We start from the raw sequence: 17,895 nt of genomic DNA, 5'->3' as shown, positions 1-17,895 counted from the left end.
ATTTTTCTAGTATGGCCAATATCTTGTTACTTTTTTAATCGGAATGCTTTTTTTTACTTCATAACCCTCTTTCCACCCCTGTTTATTGAAATTTTGAAATTATGCTTGTTTTGTAATAATTTTATTAAAATACATGATTCAAAAAAAAAAAAAGGTCTATATTTACAGAGCTGACATATTTTTTCTCTTTTTTTTTGAATGGCTATCTTATTAGAACCAACACTGAACAATTTTTTTTAAATATTAAATGACAGATGTAACTTTGTTCTTAAATTTACTTAAAATTTTCTTTTTTTTGTAATAAATTTGTGAAGTTGTAAAAAATTGAAATCGTACTAACTAGGAAAACGGGCAAAAATGAGATATTTTTTAGTGTAATTTTCTGTAATTCCTATAGATTTTTTTTTTAATAACTTACCATTACAAAAATTACAAAAATAACGCGAAAAAGGCAATTTTTATTAAAACTGAATTTTTTTTCATCGTTATGAGTTGTACTGTTTAAAGGCAAGCACTTTCTTTCACGATGAATATCTAAAATTTGGTTTTCTTAAACTTTTTGGCTTTATTGTTAACTACAATTTATGTGCTTTTGATCATAAATGAATAGAAATATAATTTGTTGAACTTTTTTATTATTTCAGTTGATCTGCTTTCATTATTACAATGGAAATCGCATCCAGAAGGTATACAAGATGCTTTAACAAGAGCATTGAGGCTTAATGGGGAGGAATTAGTAAAATCATTGCAAGATGTTCTTGATGCATTATTTTCTATGTTTTCAACAGAAGAGGGCAATTCAACAACATATTCTGGTCTTGTGTTCCACGTTCTAGTAAGATATATTTTAGTTTGTGTACTGTTTTTTAAATTATATCAGGATCTCAATAATTTATTACCTTTGGACTGTTGCTTTATTTATCATTTAAACTTATTTCTTTTATTGACAAAGTAAAACGAGATGCTGTCTGATTTGACCTTCTGGCTTTTTGCATTGTATTTATTATAATTACAAAAATTTCGATTTTTAAGAAATTTTACAGGTTCCTTGCTATAAGGAGAATGACTTATATGTATTGGTTTTTTTTCTATTATTAACATTTCAAAATTTTAGCCAAAAAAGCTGTTTCAAAGTAACTATTTGAACTTTCACTCAATGAGTACCTATTTGCTGATGGTTTTTGTTCATACTAGTTTATAAATATTACATTTGTCATATTTTTTTTTGTATATATTGTAATATTTAAAAAAAAAAAAAAAATTAGTGAATGTAGTATTTACAATATTATTAATAGAGAAAGTTATCTTTCTCACTGGTTAAACATTTCATAATTAGTTATGATCAACAACTCTATACTTTATTTTAATTGTTGCTTTATTCATTTAATTACATTATTGAACTGACTTTTTTAAATTAAATTAAGAAGTGCATAAGTAGGGTTTTATTTAAACTGGAGCATGCAGGTCTGTTGTTCACAGAATTACTGGTGTTTATGTGAATTTATTGTCTCTCTCTCTCTCTGTGTGTGCGCATGCACACACTCATACACACAGGGATTGAGATATATATTTGAATGAAATTTGGTATTCATATGCCCAACAACATCTAGAAAATAAAAAGTTTGAAAGTTTTATCTTTGAGCCAGTTTTATTTAATGGCAGCCAAAATGGCTGCCATTAAATTTTTTTGGTTGTTAAAAGCTCTATAGATATTATGAGACATGTTTTCAAATTAAAGTACCATTTTGAAATTAAAAAAAAACAAGTACACTATTCTTAACAATTTTATTTTTACGTGAAAGCCTGTACTTTAATCTACTTTTCTACATAATTGCCACCAATAACAAGGCACTTGTCATATCGCGCAACCGGCTTTTGAACACCGTCGTCATAGAAGTCTGCTGCCTGACTCAATCACCAATGCAGCATTGGTGATTGGTGTCAAAGCGACTGCTTTGACACCATCATCGTCAATAATTTAAGCGCTCAGTTACAATTTCATAGACAACACTTGAAACTTGATTAAACTCTTCAATTAGTGAAGAAATCGTAAAGCATCTGTCTCTCTCACTTTTTTGTTAATTTTCTGTACCAAATCTTCAGTACTGACAGAAGGTCGTCCATTCCGTCCCTCATCATGAACATTCCATATTTAAAAGCTCTAACCCATTTTTCTTCTTTTTTTGTTCCATTCCAGTTCTCATAATGTTTCCTCCATACACTTCACTGATCTGACAATGAATTTCAGCCGCTTTCATGCCTTTAGCACTAAGAAAATGAATAACACCTGGTATTTCCTTGTCGGCGGGATTCTCGATCAGCAGAGGGAGTTTAAATACAAATAAACATAAACACATTCAAATATTTCCATAATGGCACCTGTGGTTTGCCAACAGATGCGGGTACACATATGTGGAATGCCGGCTACAGCATAGCATTAGCAGAATTTCAAAATGGTACCTACTTTAAAACCATGCGTCGTAGTTTTATTAGACAAAATTTTGAGCCTTTTATTGTGAACCAAAAGAGACCTCAATTGTTCAAATCAATTGATAAATAACTGAGATATGATTGAAATTGTTAAACTGAATCTCAGAAATTATGCACCTTGATAATTTTTTGCCTGTTTTCATTTATTAATAATAGAGACTATTATTGATTATTTTTAACCCGATTTTTACTTGTTAACCTACTACATGTTTACCCTTGTTGTTTGTCAAGACATACATGTATGTATTTCTTTTCTTTATTTTTCTACGATCTCTTGCTATAAACTTTTGTGATATCATTGTGTTATATATATTTTTTGATTATTTTCTTTTCTTATATATATCTTTTTATTTTTTATAATTTTTTTAATGAAAAAAATCTGATGTGGGCACCACATGACTTTCTTGTATGCCTATTAAATTACATATACACATTTTTTGCTGCACTTCATTATACTGGTTAAACTCTATTTAACCAGTATATAGGAGTTCACTAAATGGAATGGTGAATTATTAGTTTATATATTAATTTTGTTTCACATAGCTCAAGTAGTTATGTGGTGTAAGTGAGAACTGTTGGATTAATAACCATGCACACATCGGTTCGAATACGACTTCATATACATATGTATTTTTAAACTTTTTTTCTATTTAAATATATTGATTTATTAATAATTATTAATCTCTGACTGTAAACATTTTTGAATTAAAATGAAAAGTATGTAACATTTTATTCCACTAATAACTTTTCATTTAAAAAAAATTTTTTTTGCATTGTTATTACTGAATTATTATTTATTATTAAAGATGTTTACAATCAGAGGTTAATAATTATTAATAAATCAATATATTTAAATTTAAAAAAAAAAAAGTTAAAAAATATATGTATGAAGTTGGATTCAAATCGATGTGCCTTTCCTTTGTAAGAGGAAATATTTCATTAATTAAAATTTTATTTGGCTGTAACTCTGGAACCGATGAAAATAAGTATCACTTATGATATATCGTTGAAAAGCTCTCGACAAGGATTTATTACTGCAGTTAAGAAAAAGTCCAAGATCCAGATATTTTGGATTTTAGCCATTTTTGGCCCGGTCGATTGCAGTCAAGAGGGGAGATACACAACTAGATGTTACAACAGTCCTAAATACAAAATTTCAACATTCTACAGCTAATTGTTTTTGAAGTATGCAAGATGCATACATGTATACGTTTTTATATACAGACTTCAAGTCGAAACTAGTCAAAATGAATTCAGGCGTGGTCAAAATGGATATTTCCATTGAAAACTGTAAACTGAAATTTTTCACGATCACAGTACTTTCTTTTCTTGGAAGTAAAAACATAAAATTTAAAAGAAATGTTATTTTATGTGCTGAACAAATCTATAACTGTAACCATTTAAAATTACATAGCTAGTGAAGCAAATGCATCATTTTTGGTAGGATACAAAAGCTAATTTATTTTCTTGCAAGAAAAAAAATGAAATTCATTTCTGGCTCATTGATAAAAAAAAAATCATTAAATAGATGCTGTTTTTTTTATACTGTAAAGAATTTCAATTGCTAATTTCCAAATTTGTTAGAAATGATGTTTAAGATTAGTCATGATTTATGTGAATGACGTGTAAGTATAGAATTTTAGTTATTCATAATATAATAATATTTGGAAATTATAAAAAAATTCACAAAATAGGCTGTCAACTTTTTGTGATTAATTTAGCCAAAAAGTACAATCTATTCCATGTTGGTAATGCCTACAAAAAGTATCACATTGTGTGATATCATTTAATTACATGGTTAATTCCAAAATGAAAAGGAAGTGCACATCAAAACTTGTCACCAATAAGTATCACTGCTGAAGGAAATAAATTATCCACTTTCATTTTGTTTTTTATAAAAAAAAAAACTCTATCGAATGAATGTTTTTTATACAGTTATATTTCAGACTTGACAAAAAAAGTAAATGAGGATGTTAAACTACTGAATAAATGGTTGGGATTGATGATGGTGACCGAGAAACTTGAGTGTGACAGTAATTGACACTTTTTCTTGGATTTTTCAAGACAGTAAATATCCCTGATCTACTATGACGGGTAAACTGCCCTTTATCAGCTCCCTTTCCATTGTGTTTAAATATCTGGTAGGAGGGCTGCCTTGGACTGACAGAAAATTATTTTTCTATCCAGTGGTTGCCCAATAAGCCTATTAGTTAAAGTATCTATTCGGTAAAGCTGGGTTTTAGTCTTCTTTCAAAAGACTAAAACAGACAGACAGACAGGCAGAAAAGCATGCTTTCTGTGTGACCTTATAAACAAATTTAACTTGTGATTCAGTGATAATATAAACAGGTATGTTTGGACATTCAACAGCAATTTCATCTATCAAGCTGTGAAATAGTCACGTATGAAAACAATATTAGGAGTATCTTACTAATAATCATTTTTCTCTAACAGAATGGTAAAGTAAAAAGGACATCAGCTATGGCAATTTTAAAATGGATTTTCAGAGCTTCAAAAGAGATTTGAGAATACTGAATTAAAAAACAGTTTTTAAAGTGTTATATTTCCTTGTTCTGATTAACTCTTTAAGTCATTTATTGAAGATGAAACAACTGTAGCACAAAAGCCAAAAATTAAAATTAAATTTAGAGATATGGATGCATAATTCAGATATAATAGTGAATTAGCTTCTTTATAGAAGACTTTACTTGTTTTCGTTACTAATTAAATGTGCAATTCTTACAAATAAAGTAGTTAAGTGTTTAATCATATCTAATAATAAGAGTGTTATCATAAAACTAACAACAGCCACTCTGTAATTTCTATTTGGAATTTGGCTCACGTGTGGAACTCAAGGTCAACAAAGTAGCTGAAAGATAAATCTTTATTCGCATCAGAACATTAAATATAAAGATTAATACGGAAATTCACGATTCGGAAACCGCTATTGAAAATTATTTTGAGTACATATTTATGTACACGTTGAACAAGATGCAGATAAATTGTGATATTTTCTGTAATATATTTCTTGTTGTGCTTCAATATTACTATATTTACTTGTAAAATAGTAAATAAATAGTAATAAAAATAATAATAGTAAATACATAGTAAAATAAATAAATAAATAATAATAATAGTAAATAAATAGTAAATAATAGTAATAATGTAATATTACTATAATTTACTTGTAAAAAAGAATTTACTTGTAACGTATTCTGTGTCTTCATTGGTTATGAAATATGGGCAGTGGTATTTTTTTTTTAGACTTTCAAAGCGTGGTATGAGCTGAAATTCATAGATGACTTGATTGTCGTTTTAAAGCGATAAATGAAAATGGTATAAAATATGACAGAATAATAGAATGAATATTTTTTATGCAGTATTGTAAGCGACCCTTAATCATCTCTATCAACTAGGAAGAAATGCACTGATTATGAATTTTTAAATAAACTGTAAATAAAGACCACATTGAAATTTTTGACTTTCTATTCAGAAAAAGGTGATAAATTTTTTGATTTGTTATCGACACTGAAATATGAGTATTATATAACATTCTGGTGATGAAATGCTGATCACTTGAGTGGTATCATCAAATAAACCGTGAAAATGTAAACAAAACTTTTCTCCAGTTAAATTTACGGTTACGATCTTTGGATTGGATTATGTCCTATTGATTGAATTTTACTTTTCTGTCTAGGTAATGCTTAGGATATATGGCGCTTAGAATTAGCCACTTATATAATGCCCAGGAAGTTGCACTTTGCTATTCAAAATAGGCTATGCGTTCATTGACAAAGGCCATTATGTTGTTACATTATAAAAGATGTCCAAATTCTCCAGCTATTGCATACCATTCTCCTATGTCCTTCATTTGCTCAGAAAGTTGAAGGAAATTTTGGGTGATAAGTGATAATTAATTAAAAGAAACTTCCAAGTTCTGTTTAATGAACTGATAGTAAAGAATGATGATAAAGTTTGTTGATCGTTATGACATTTGATCCATTTTTGTTGGTGATTATGTGGAGAAGAAGTTGGCTAAAGTATGAAGTTTTTATAATCAAATGATCTTTACTTTCAACGGAACTCTTGCAGTTAATTATTTTTGATTGATCTCTTAACAATGTTTTGTGGTTTTAGGTCAGTATCCTGAATTTATTAAATGATAGCAAATTTGAACACTTTAAACCAGTAATGGATGCTTATATTAAGGGTCATTTTGCTGCTGCTCTTGTGTACAAGTAAGTGGATTAATTATAATCAATTATTTAATTTGGTAGATTTTTTTTGGGGTTTTAGTTTAAGAAATATTTATGACTAACATTAAATAAAGATATGTAACGGTTCATTGATCGCAGTTCTAATTAAGAGTATTTTTTTTACTGATCAGAAGATGCAACTAAATGGATATCAATTAAATGCACCTAAAAAAATCTTGACAAAAATATTGCCTCTTTTTCTATGAGTGTAATGAAATAAGTGAATGAGTGAGTGCGGGGGGATTGCGTGAATTATATGGTGATTCAGATAACTTAAGGATTTCTCTAAGCTTTTTTTAAAGTAGGAGTTGAAGAGAGATTCTAACTTTGTAAAGTCATTATACATTTAGGTGTTCTACACCCTTAGGTTTACCAAATAAATTTCCTATTCCGGTCGATATGTAATACATTATTTCGTAGTCTGTTCAAAAATGGATAGGTATGCTCCATAGAGAAAAGAAAAGGAACTGCTCCAGTATTTGCCTAGATAGATCAAGGGAAATAAAAAAAATCATGTTTAATCAGAGCAGGATCACAAAATACACAATTAATTATAAAATAAAAAATAACTGTGATTAAAGGCCATACTAACTACTTAAAATATTAACTAATAATAAGGTATGTAAAGATAATAAGATACATGAAGGTACTAAATACAAAAATAACTACAAAATAAATTGCAATTCAGATATTAATAGAAACTATTTGAGTAAATGTCGAATGGAGTTGTAGAAATTCAGGGTTTTCTTTTTAATTAGTTTATGAGGGTGTAAACAACCTTCCTTGAATCATTCAAGGACTGCAATTGTTAAGAATGTTTGAGGTAGTAAATAATTGTTGAATTATAAGCAAACTGTTCCATGTTTATTGACTTAAACGAATACATTATATTGCCTGATGATAGCCGTTGAAAGCGTTTAGATAAATTACAAAATGCCCGCTTACAGAAGAGGCTTAAATTTGATTTATATGTAAATAACACAACACGATTGTAGTAATTGAAAGTGCAATAAAAATTTGTTATGAAGGAATAAATTCACATGACTTGTTAACGCAACGAGCATAGAGGCCCGACTAACAAAGCGACCAAAGAGGCTAGAACACCCTAGCGGTCACTAGAAACGCTAACGCTTTCAATTGCTATCATATTAACAAAGGTTTTAAAATTCTGATTGTAACTGTGACTTAACAGAGGATGGTTTGAAAAGTCCATGCAAAGTCTGAAAGTTGGCACCATTTATCGAGGAGATTTTCAGTTAGTAGCAGCACTCTGTTTGGAAGAACATACACCAATTTTCGACACGGTCAGTTAATTTTTCTGATGATGTTTGAATCCAGTAAGCCGAATGATGTTTAAAAAATAGATGAAAGAGAGTTTCGCATGTTGATTAAACATTACTTTATGAAGGACAGATCACCTCAGGAGACTAAAAAAAACTTTGTAAATATTATGGTGGATCTGCATCTTCATTGGAACAGTTTATAAGAGGGTTTAACATTTTTGAAGCGATAATATGAATACAAGTGATAGCAAATATTGTGAACGCCCTGTTGAAGTCACTACAACAGAAATCACAACATTTACGGTACGGTATTGGATGATAGGAGAGCGAAGATATAGGAAATTGCTAGTGCTCTGGGCATCTTGACTGAACAGGTGCTTAATATTTCATATCATCAATTGAACATGAACAAACTTTTTGCAAGATGGGTGCCGTGATTGCTTACAGTTGACGAAAAGTGAAAATGTGTTAGGTGTTTCACGAGCGGTTTGTAGCTCTTAGTAAAATTCATAAGGTTTCATCACTGTAGATGAAACGCAGATACACCATTATACATCTAAGAACAAGGAACAATATAAACAATGGGTTGCCAGCAGGGAGTTTTCACCAAAAAAGGTGAAGGCTGTTCCTTAAGCTAGGAAAAGTTATGGCAACTATATTGGGATTTGCAAGGGATCTTTATCGACTATTTAGAAAAAGATTTAATAATTACAGACAAATACTAGGCATTGTTGTTGGACTGTTTGAAAATTGAGCTGCAAGAAAAATGACCACGATTGGCCAATGATAAAAAAAGCCGTTTTCCATCACTGTAGTGCACCTGCTTACTGTTCTTTAGTTGCGACCATAAAATCGATAGAGTTTGGGTTTAAACTTAATTCACTAGCCCCTTGTTCTCCAGATTTGCCTCCTTCGGACTACTATTTGTTCCCCAATATGAAAAAATGGCTGGCAGGAAGGAGATTATATTTAAACGAGGAGGTGATCACAGGAACAGTTATCTTTTTGAAGAATCCTATTATTTGTAAAGTATCAATAAACTGGAGCGGTATTGGATAAAATGTATAAGCTTTAAAGGAGACTTCATTTAGAAGTAAAAAGTTTTATCTCAAAAGATAAAACGCAAGGATTTTTCAAACCACCCTTGTATTTAAAAATTCTTTGCAAGAATCATATTGTTTCTGTAAAGAAAATTTTTTTAATTTCATTCTAAATAAGTGGGTGAAAAAGTTTTTTTTAAAAGGTATTGGGATTTATTAAAAATGGCAACAGAATCATAATAAGGCACTTTTTTCTTGTCAAAGAATTGTGTTGTTACATCAAAACAGTTCCGTTGTCTGGTTTGATGGAGGCTTTTTTTAAAAATAAGAACTATTCATTTTAGAAAAGATTGCACATTTATAAAATAAAAATACACGGGTAAGTTACCATTTTTAATTTTCTAAATATCAATTTACATGATCCATACTTATAAATCTGATAGCCCATTTTTATATCTTGAAAACTCAATCTGGTTTTGTGAAGGCACTCAAGATAATAAAGTAGTGTACTTCAAATATGGTTACTGTAAAAATAATTAATAATGTTGACAAGCATAGCATTTTTTTAAGGTACTTCACAGGAAAACCGTATGACTTGATTTTGCTACAAACTAAATCAATTTGATCATCTTAAGAGAATTTGTCATTTAATAAAAGATGCAGAAATTTCACCTTATTGGCAACAGAAATACTAATGTTTTCATTAACAGGAACAGCATCATGCGATCAGATATGTTACATCTATCTGAGAAGAATGATGTAATGATATATCTATATTTAATGTTAGAAGGTAAACTAGGATAAATTGTTAATTAGTAACCAACAACAAATTGTGAATACTTAATGTAACTTTGAACCAATAGTAATAATATTTAACTAGTAATAATATTCTGATATTTAACAGGCTGGTGTTTACTTTTTAAATTGTTTTCTGATCATACATTAGATAGCATCACCTGTAAATAGAATAAATTCGGAATTTTGACTGTTCTAGTATTATACTACTGTACTGTAACTTTGCTGATAAGTTTGATGGTTAGTAACTCGCTTTATAATAATTGTAACAAATTTAAGGTGATTTTATTTTATCCACTATTATGCAAATAATCGATGCAATTTCATTCCATTAAATTTACATAGTAAAATTTGTCTTTAAAAATAAATAAATGAGTAAATAAACCAAAGAAAAAGTAAAGAAAAATATCCCACATGCAATGCCCTACTTAACTTGTCAAAATGAACTTCTTGTTTTTAATTTTAAATAATACCTATTCCTAATTTAAGTAACAATTACTTAAAAAATGATTGATAACTAAAATGGTGTTGGTAAAAAACATTGGATGAGGACAACAAAATTAATTTTTAAGGATTTAAAGTTTTATTTGAACAGATTTTTTTATTTTTTTTACATGCATGTAAATTCAAGAGCCTGAAAAGTCAGAAAAGGGTACTTTTCTTTAATCTCTCTTAACTTTTTCCAGCCTAATTCCAATATTAAAATGAAATTGCATCAATTAACAGAAAATGTAATTGGAAAAAATGGTAGATCGCCCTATACCTTTTACTATTATTATGAAACATGTTATTAAGCTTCAAACTCATTAGCAAATATGAGGGCTATTTTTTAAGTAAGGTCCATTTTTAATACAAACAATACTAGATAAAAATACAAAAAGATATTTTTATTTCTCTTTTTATCATAGTGTTTTATTAAATTGTTCATGCCCTCGTCATAAAAGTCAGCCGCCTGTCTTTAACTGTTGTTTTCACTTCTTCATCGGTATCAAACCACTGACCGCCGAGAAACTCTTTCAGGTTGCAGAACAGGTGGTATTCGCTCGGCACAAGGTCTGGGTTTTACGGTGGGTGGTCCATTTGTTCCTGTAAAAAATATCTGATTAACTTTAGCGCTTAAGCAGCAGTTTGAGGTATGAATTGCCTTGCAGCGACAAACTTCCAGAAGACAATAGGCAAACGTCCCTTATTCTGTATGGCACGCCAAAGCTTTGTCAAGATCTCACAGTATGCAGCTGAGTTTATTGTTATCCCTTTGGGCATAAAATCAACTAACAGGACACCACATCTATCCCAAAACACAGTTGCCATAATATTGCGTGTTATCGTTTGTTTGGTTTTCACGTTGACTGTAGATGTTGTGTCACCATTCCATTGACTGCCGCTTTGATGCCGGGGTGATGTGAGAAACCTATATCTCGTCCCTTGTGACAATGCAGAACAAAAGTTCATCTCCTTCCTCACTGTATCGGGTCAAAAGTGGTAAAGCACTAGCCATTTTCCTTTTTTGGTGTTCTTCAGAAGGCATTCTGGGAACCCATTGTGAAAAAACTGGGCAGTTTTTTGAATTGCAAGATTTCAGAAACGATTTTGTATAGCACTGACCTTGAAACTTGTGGGAATATCAGTGACAAAATGGAAATCATGAATCGCCGGTCTTTACAAATTTTTGTGTCGACTTCACGCACAAAATCGTCTGTGATTACAGAAGGTCTGCTCGATCACTGTTCATCGTGGACATTGAATTAGGCCTGTAAACCTCACATATCTGGCGATGAATGACCACTGCTAACCCATTACTTGCGGTCAAAAATTGAATCACAGACTGTATTTCACAATCAGCAAGCCGCTTAGTTTTTTGAAACATCTCACCTTCACAATATAAAGCATACACAGTGATGATACGACTGCAGATGACATCTGCATTTGCGTAAGGAATGCCGGGAGCCAGAGTGCATGTGTGTTATGACAGCTGCACAAAATTTACTTAACTTCAGCCAGTTGGACCTTAAAAAATAGCCCTCATATATAGTTCACTAATATAAATGTATGCATTTAAATACATTTATGACAGTTTCATAGGGTTTAGGGTATAGGTTTAGCTAATTTTATTTTTTACAGCGTAAACAGCCATAACATCTGGAATGTTTTGGGATGTAGTACTCTGGAAATTTAAGTATGTTAAGCGAGTGAAAAAAATACCTGTGACTGAAGTAACGTATAATAAATCAGTTCTTATAGATCATCAAAGTTTCTATAACATTGCGCCCAGTTTTACTTCATAGTTTTTTATTTATTTATGGATAACAGATATGGCAGTTAATGCTTTATTAAAAAATTAATAATAATAACCGTTTGATTATTTAGCGCTTTATATTTTTCCTTTAATGTTTTATAGAGGTTTGCTGAGTAGTGTTAGACATTGTGCTGAGTGGGTCAGCAACACAGAGAAGCAAGAACCAATACAGACATGTTTTCGTTCATTAGAATATCTTTTTAAATTTATTATACAGTCCAGATTACTATTTGCTAGAGCTAGTGGAGGTTCATACGAAGATAGTTTCAAAAGAGATCTTCATCTTGTTTTAAATGCACTTAGCAAAATGCTGACGCATACAAATGAAGTAAAATTACCTACGCAGGTATGTATTTATTTTTTCTAATTTATTTTTTATCTATTCTAATTGATTGGTTTATCACAGTACTAATTACTAGTTAAAAGTTAAATGGGACTGAGATGATATACTAGTTAACCAAAGATTTTAGATATGATAGTGACACTTATTAATTGAAAATTAGTAACCCTTTTATTGTGTGAAAATACTAATGTACTCTTTTACAATGCTGAAGCTGTGTCAGAATACCAATCTATTATTTTCATAAATCAATTTCTTATAAATCTAGTAGAGAGCAGCAATATATTTCCTTTTTATGTGCAGGTAATAGTGTGCTTTTATATTGGTTTCATTTAATTATTTTTTTCTTTTACAGAATTTCATTAAATCAGTTTTATTTGTGTACTTATGTAAATACTGTTGACATTTTTTATATTTATGTTAGTATAATAGCGTGACTATAAAAAAATCTAGTTTATCTAATAGTTTTAGAATGTATAAAAAAATATTAATTTATTAATTATCCTGGGTAAGAAAATATGTTTTTATAATGTTACATAATTTTAAATATTGAATCATAAAAAGTTCATTTCCTACAGATTATTATTGAGATATGTTAGATTTTTAATATTTTCTTACTAAAAGTTGAATAAATTTCAGATTACTTTAAGAAGACTGTTTTATGCAATTTTCTACACTCTTAAGTGAGCACTTTTTAATTGTCAGCATATACATTGTAATGCTTTAAAACAAAAAAAAATTAAAAAGTGGAAATTGAATAAGATTCCGCTGTTTTTAATTTAAAAAAAAATAATTACGTTAAAAATTGACATTAAAAATTTATATACATTTCTATAAGTATTTATAATACAATATTCAATATTGCAGTGTTGAATTGCAGTAATGTTTTAATTTTTTTTTATGTCATAAACAACTACATTATAAGTATTTAAGTATATTAGTATATACTAAGTATTAAGTATAAAGTAAGTACTAAGTATTTAAGTATTAAGTATATAGTATTATAAGTATATTTGCTACCATACAATTACTGCTATTTTTCAGTTTTGCCCTCTGTTTTTTAATGTATTAAAAGGATACCGTTTATTATGAGAAATTGTAAAATTAATATATACAAGACTTTTTTTTAAGTACAGTTTTGATATGAAAATAACAAGCAATTTTTTTTTTTGAAAAAGTTTATATTTACCTGAAAGCCTGGATCTTGATCTACATAATTTCCGCCTACATTAAGGCATTTGTCATATCGTGTGATCAGCTTTTAGATTTCAGCTTCATAAAACTCTGCTTCCTGAGAAGATAACCATTGCTGAGTAGCTGTTTTATCATTGTCATTGTGGTGCTGACTGCCAAAGTGATGGTTTAAATGCAGGTAGTCACTGGGCACCAGGTCAGGACTGTACAGTGGGTGATTGATTTGTTCCCACCTGATTGACGTGATGAGATCTTAGGTCCGATGAGGATGAGCTGTGTGTGGCTGAGTATTGTTGTGAAGCACCATGGTTCCTGTACTGAGCATGCCGTGTCTTCTGTTTCTGATTGTGTGATGCAGTTGAATTAAGGTTTTATGATATGTCTTGCAATTATCATTTCACCCCAAGGCAAAAAATTGACAAGCAATGGCCATCGCCCCTGTCTATCCCAAAACACAGTGCACATAATTCTCTAGGCTGACATTTTTTGCTTGATCTTCACTTTCTTGGGAAATGTTGAATGTCTCTATCCATGGACTTTTGTTTTGAATCTACTATATTGTTCGACACTTATGTCTCATCACCAATAACAATACACTGCTTAAAAAGCAGATTGCTTTCATTGTTATATCTTGTTAGAAAATTCAAAGCACTGGGTAAACATTTGTTTTTGTGCTACTCTGACAGCATTTTTGGAACCAATGTAAGCACAACTTCCAATAAAACTGGGGAACAAAAAAGAATTTTTTTTTCTCAAGAAGAAAAATATGTGATTCTGATAGTATTTTTTCTCCTGAATTCTATTATGATATCGGTTTATCCCCATCTTGCAAGGTTTCTGAGAGACAGGCATTTATAATTTCAAACATTTTAATACTTGCTGCATTCTTAACTACACAATATTAAAACATTTGACTCACCTAGAAAGTAAGAAATGATGATTTTGTGCTTTATTTGGCCTGTAGAGCATCCCTCTTGATGGTCCAACAATAATCAGCCAGCATATTAGAATTCCATTTGTCCTGATACCTCTTTTCCATAGCTGAAATCTTTATGAAACTGTTCCCTTTGCTCATCGCTCAGTGACCAAGATTTTCCAGGAAGAAATCTACATGCGAGTGCAGGAAGTGTACTTTTAAGGACATATTACAATTCAAATTTTTATAAGATGATCGTTGACAATATCATGGTAATTTTCCGTCTTTTGATTTCCCCAAAAACTGTGAATAACATTTTTGAATCCTTGCCAAGTTGCTTTCTCCGGTGGATTCAATAGTTCCTCAAACTTTTCATCATGCATTAGTGATGATATTTGTCGACCCACAAATATTCCTCCTTTAAGTTTTATATCACTAATTTTAGGAAACTTCTGTTTTAAGTGCATGAAACAAGGATTGTTCATGGCCTTAACAAAATTCTTCTTTAATCTTAGTTTGATGTGTAATGGAGGTAGATATGCATTTTTAGGATTACACAATAGGTAGGCTTAACATATTTTTTTGGGTCCAACCCAGGACATATTTTTGAAATTACTTAAAAGTCTTAACAGTTTATTGAAACATTAAACTTTATTTATTGAGTTGTATTTTTCAATAAACATGACTTTTTTCAGAAGTGGTTGGTTTGTTTTTTTAATTACCTCATAAAATTTACAAAAAGGAAGTTCTGAATTAATTGTAACATTTATCAGATGTTTAACGGTAGATAGTGAAAGTCTACCTTTTTCTGCAGACCAAATGTTCCCTGTAATTGAAAAAACTCTCTCAAGTGGAGCAGATGTCCCAGGCAAAGACATTGCAAACTCAACATGAAATATCAGTCTTTTGAAACACCTTAAAATTGCTTTCCACTTCTTTTCAATAGTATCTGGTACTTTTTCAGAACTTTAACCATAAGTTACCCTTTGGTTTTGAATTACCTGGTTCAACAATGTACGTTCATCAAATAGGTCATCAATATTTATGGAATCTTTTATAATTTCATTAACAACTTGTGCACACTCTTCTAAATCAGACCAGTATTGGATACTAGAATTGTAAAAATTGTCTATGATTGAGAAGAATTTTTGTTCCTAAACATTATTATTTTCTTTTAGAGTGCACAGCAATTGTTTGGCAGAAGGTGGTATAAATCTGTGGGTTTTTCTTCCCTGAAGTTGACAAATTAATTTGGAATATGTCTGAAATGCTTCTGTTGCTGTGAGAATTAACATTCATTTTTAAAACTACATTATTAAATAACTAGGAGTACCATAAATTACCACCAAAAGTACTGTTTAGTGTTATCAGCAGTATAACAAACCAACTTTTCTTCAAGTTTGTTTTTTCACGCATTACAAAAGATACTGAGTCAAAATCTGAGCAGTTTCACGACACTTCATTGAAATTTATAAGTTTAACTTGAATTTCCTCCTCCAAACTGAAATATCTTACAACAATTGAATCAAGTTTTACTTCACTTCTGTTTGAACTACCCATCGTTACTGTAACATAATTAATGTTTTCTAAAGAATGTAACACATTATCAAATATAAATAACGTTAACAATAATTGCCTTGGGTTTGGTTCTAGCAGATGAAAATTTTGGGTCATATAACTTTTTAACCGGTTTAGATGTGTAGTCTGATGTTTGGAAACTGAGTTCGTGTCTAGCAGTGTATAGCTTCTTTAGCAGTACACTTCAGATCACTGTTATTGTTATTCCCATCTTTGGCTTTAAAAAAATGTCTTATGTTAGCTGAAGTGGTAGCATTAATAGCACTCCTATGTTTAGCTGTTTTTACGTGATCTTCAATATCACCCTTTCCTTTACATGCAACAGAAGAATTCTCCAGTTCATAGTGTGCAATAAACATGTTCATTGTTACTGTTATTACATAGTTTCAAAAGCTTATATTCCTGTTGCAGGTTAACATTAAACACACATTTTCTTTTGCCTATTGCTAAATGAAGAGAAAAATGAACAGAGATAAAATGATCAAAAACGTGTGGACAAGTTACTTCATACATGAAAACAACATAAACACATTGCCCCTGTTGTGTTGCCAAATTACTAAGTAAAAAGTTGTGGCGAGACCGGTAGCCGTGCCTATAACAAAATTGACGTCAGTATTTGCTCCAAGGTCAGCTGAGAGTCGCACGGCTGTAAGAGAATGTTTAAAAACGCGATGTCGAACATATAGGTCCAAAATTAAAAAGAATCCTTTCCAGTCATAAAATTCTCAAACTCTGAATATTTTTGCAACCCCAGACATTACCTTGGACAGCACCAAAAAACCAGGACTGTCCGGGTTAATCCCGGTCATATGGTAAGCCTAACAATGGGTCATGTTTCACATTTTTCTGTCCAGGAATGAGTGATTCACATTTGGGCCATTCTTTTCTAATGAAATGATTCTTTCTATTCCTACTATCCCATTCACACAAAAACATTACTTTGTGCTGCAACCAAGCTGCAGACCAAGAATAAGTGCAGTTACCTTCAAATCACCACAAATATTCTATTCATACACTGCATATTTAAGTTTTTTCAATATAAATTTAAAGTTTTCATGCGTTTCTTTCATACTAGCAGAGTAAGCCACAGGCACTGATGGAAATTTATTGCCACTTTGCAGAAAGCACAGCTTTTAAACTAACTGTAGAGGAATTAATGAACAAGCGTCATTCTGTTGCTTTATGTTCATTACAAAGTGTCTCCATAAGAGAAGAAATGTCATTACAAAACACTTAGCCATTTTCTTTAGAGAAATGGTCTTTAAATTCAGAATGACGATTACGATAAGTACATATCTTTGTATTCTTTTGAAGAAGATTCCGTCCTTTTAGGCAGGAAGCAAGCATTTCAGACTGTTTTTTGGATAAATTTAAATCTCGTATGAGATGGTTAAGATTTTCTTGAGTCAGTAAATGAGGCTCAGATGAACTGCTTTGTTCAAAAGTTATATTACCAGAATCTGTTTCTGTTTCTTCCTTACTTCCATCAGACTCTCAGCTTTCTTCATTTAATGTCACATGTTCCAAAGGCTTTGGTATGGGCAATTCTTTGCAGTGTGGAACCGGTCTCGTTACAGATTGCAAGTTAGGGTTCACCACTCTATGTTTTGTTTAATGTTTGTTAAGCAGAAATAACAGTCAGAAGAGTGATATGCGGGTTCCCTTCAAATCGTAAGGACAGCAAATGGCATGTGACGTGTGCCATTT

The 17,895-nt window shown here is 30.7% G+C and overlaps 1 protein-coding gene across 1 annotated transcript in view; it reads left to right on the top strand.

Moving 5' to 3' along the window:
• The window catches only part of spg (dedicator of cytokinesis spg), a 288,431-nt gene that overhangs the window by 205,514 nt on the left and 65,022 nt on the right, over nucleotides 1–17,895 (top strand). The window contains exons 18-20 of the mRNA XM_075380362.1: nucleotides 645–835; nucleotides 6,628–6,728; nucleotides 12,263–12,506. Coding sequence (XP_075236477.1) covers nucleotides 645–835; nucleotides 6,628–6,728; nucleotides 12,263–12,506 — 536 coding nt within the window. The remainder of the gene's footprint in view (nucleotides 1–644; nucleotides 836–6,627; nucleotides 6,729–12,262; nucleotides 12,507–17,895) is intronic.

This window comes from Lycorma delicatula, chromosome 12 (genome assembly GCF_047948215.1).
Source record: "Lycorma delicatula isolate Av1 chromosome 12, ASM4794821v1, whole genome shotgun sequence".
In the NCBI taxonomy this organism is placed as follows: domain Eukaryota; kingdom Metazoa; phylum Arthropoda; class Insecta; order Hemiptera; family Fulgoridae; genus Lycorma; species Lycorma delicatula.
This window is presented reverse-complemented; position numbering and strand designations above follow the sequence as displayed.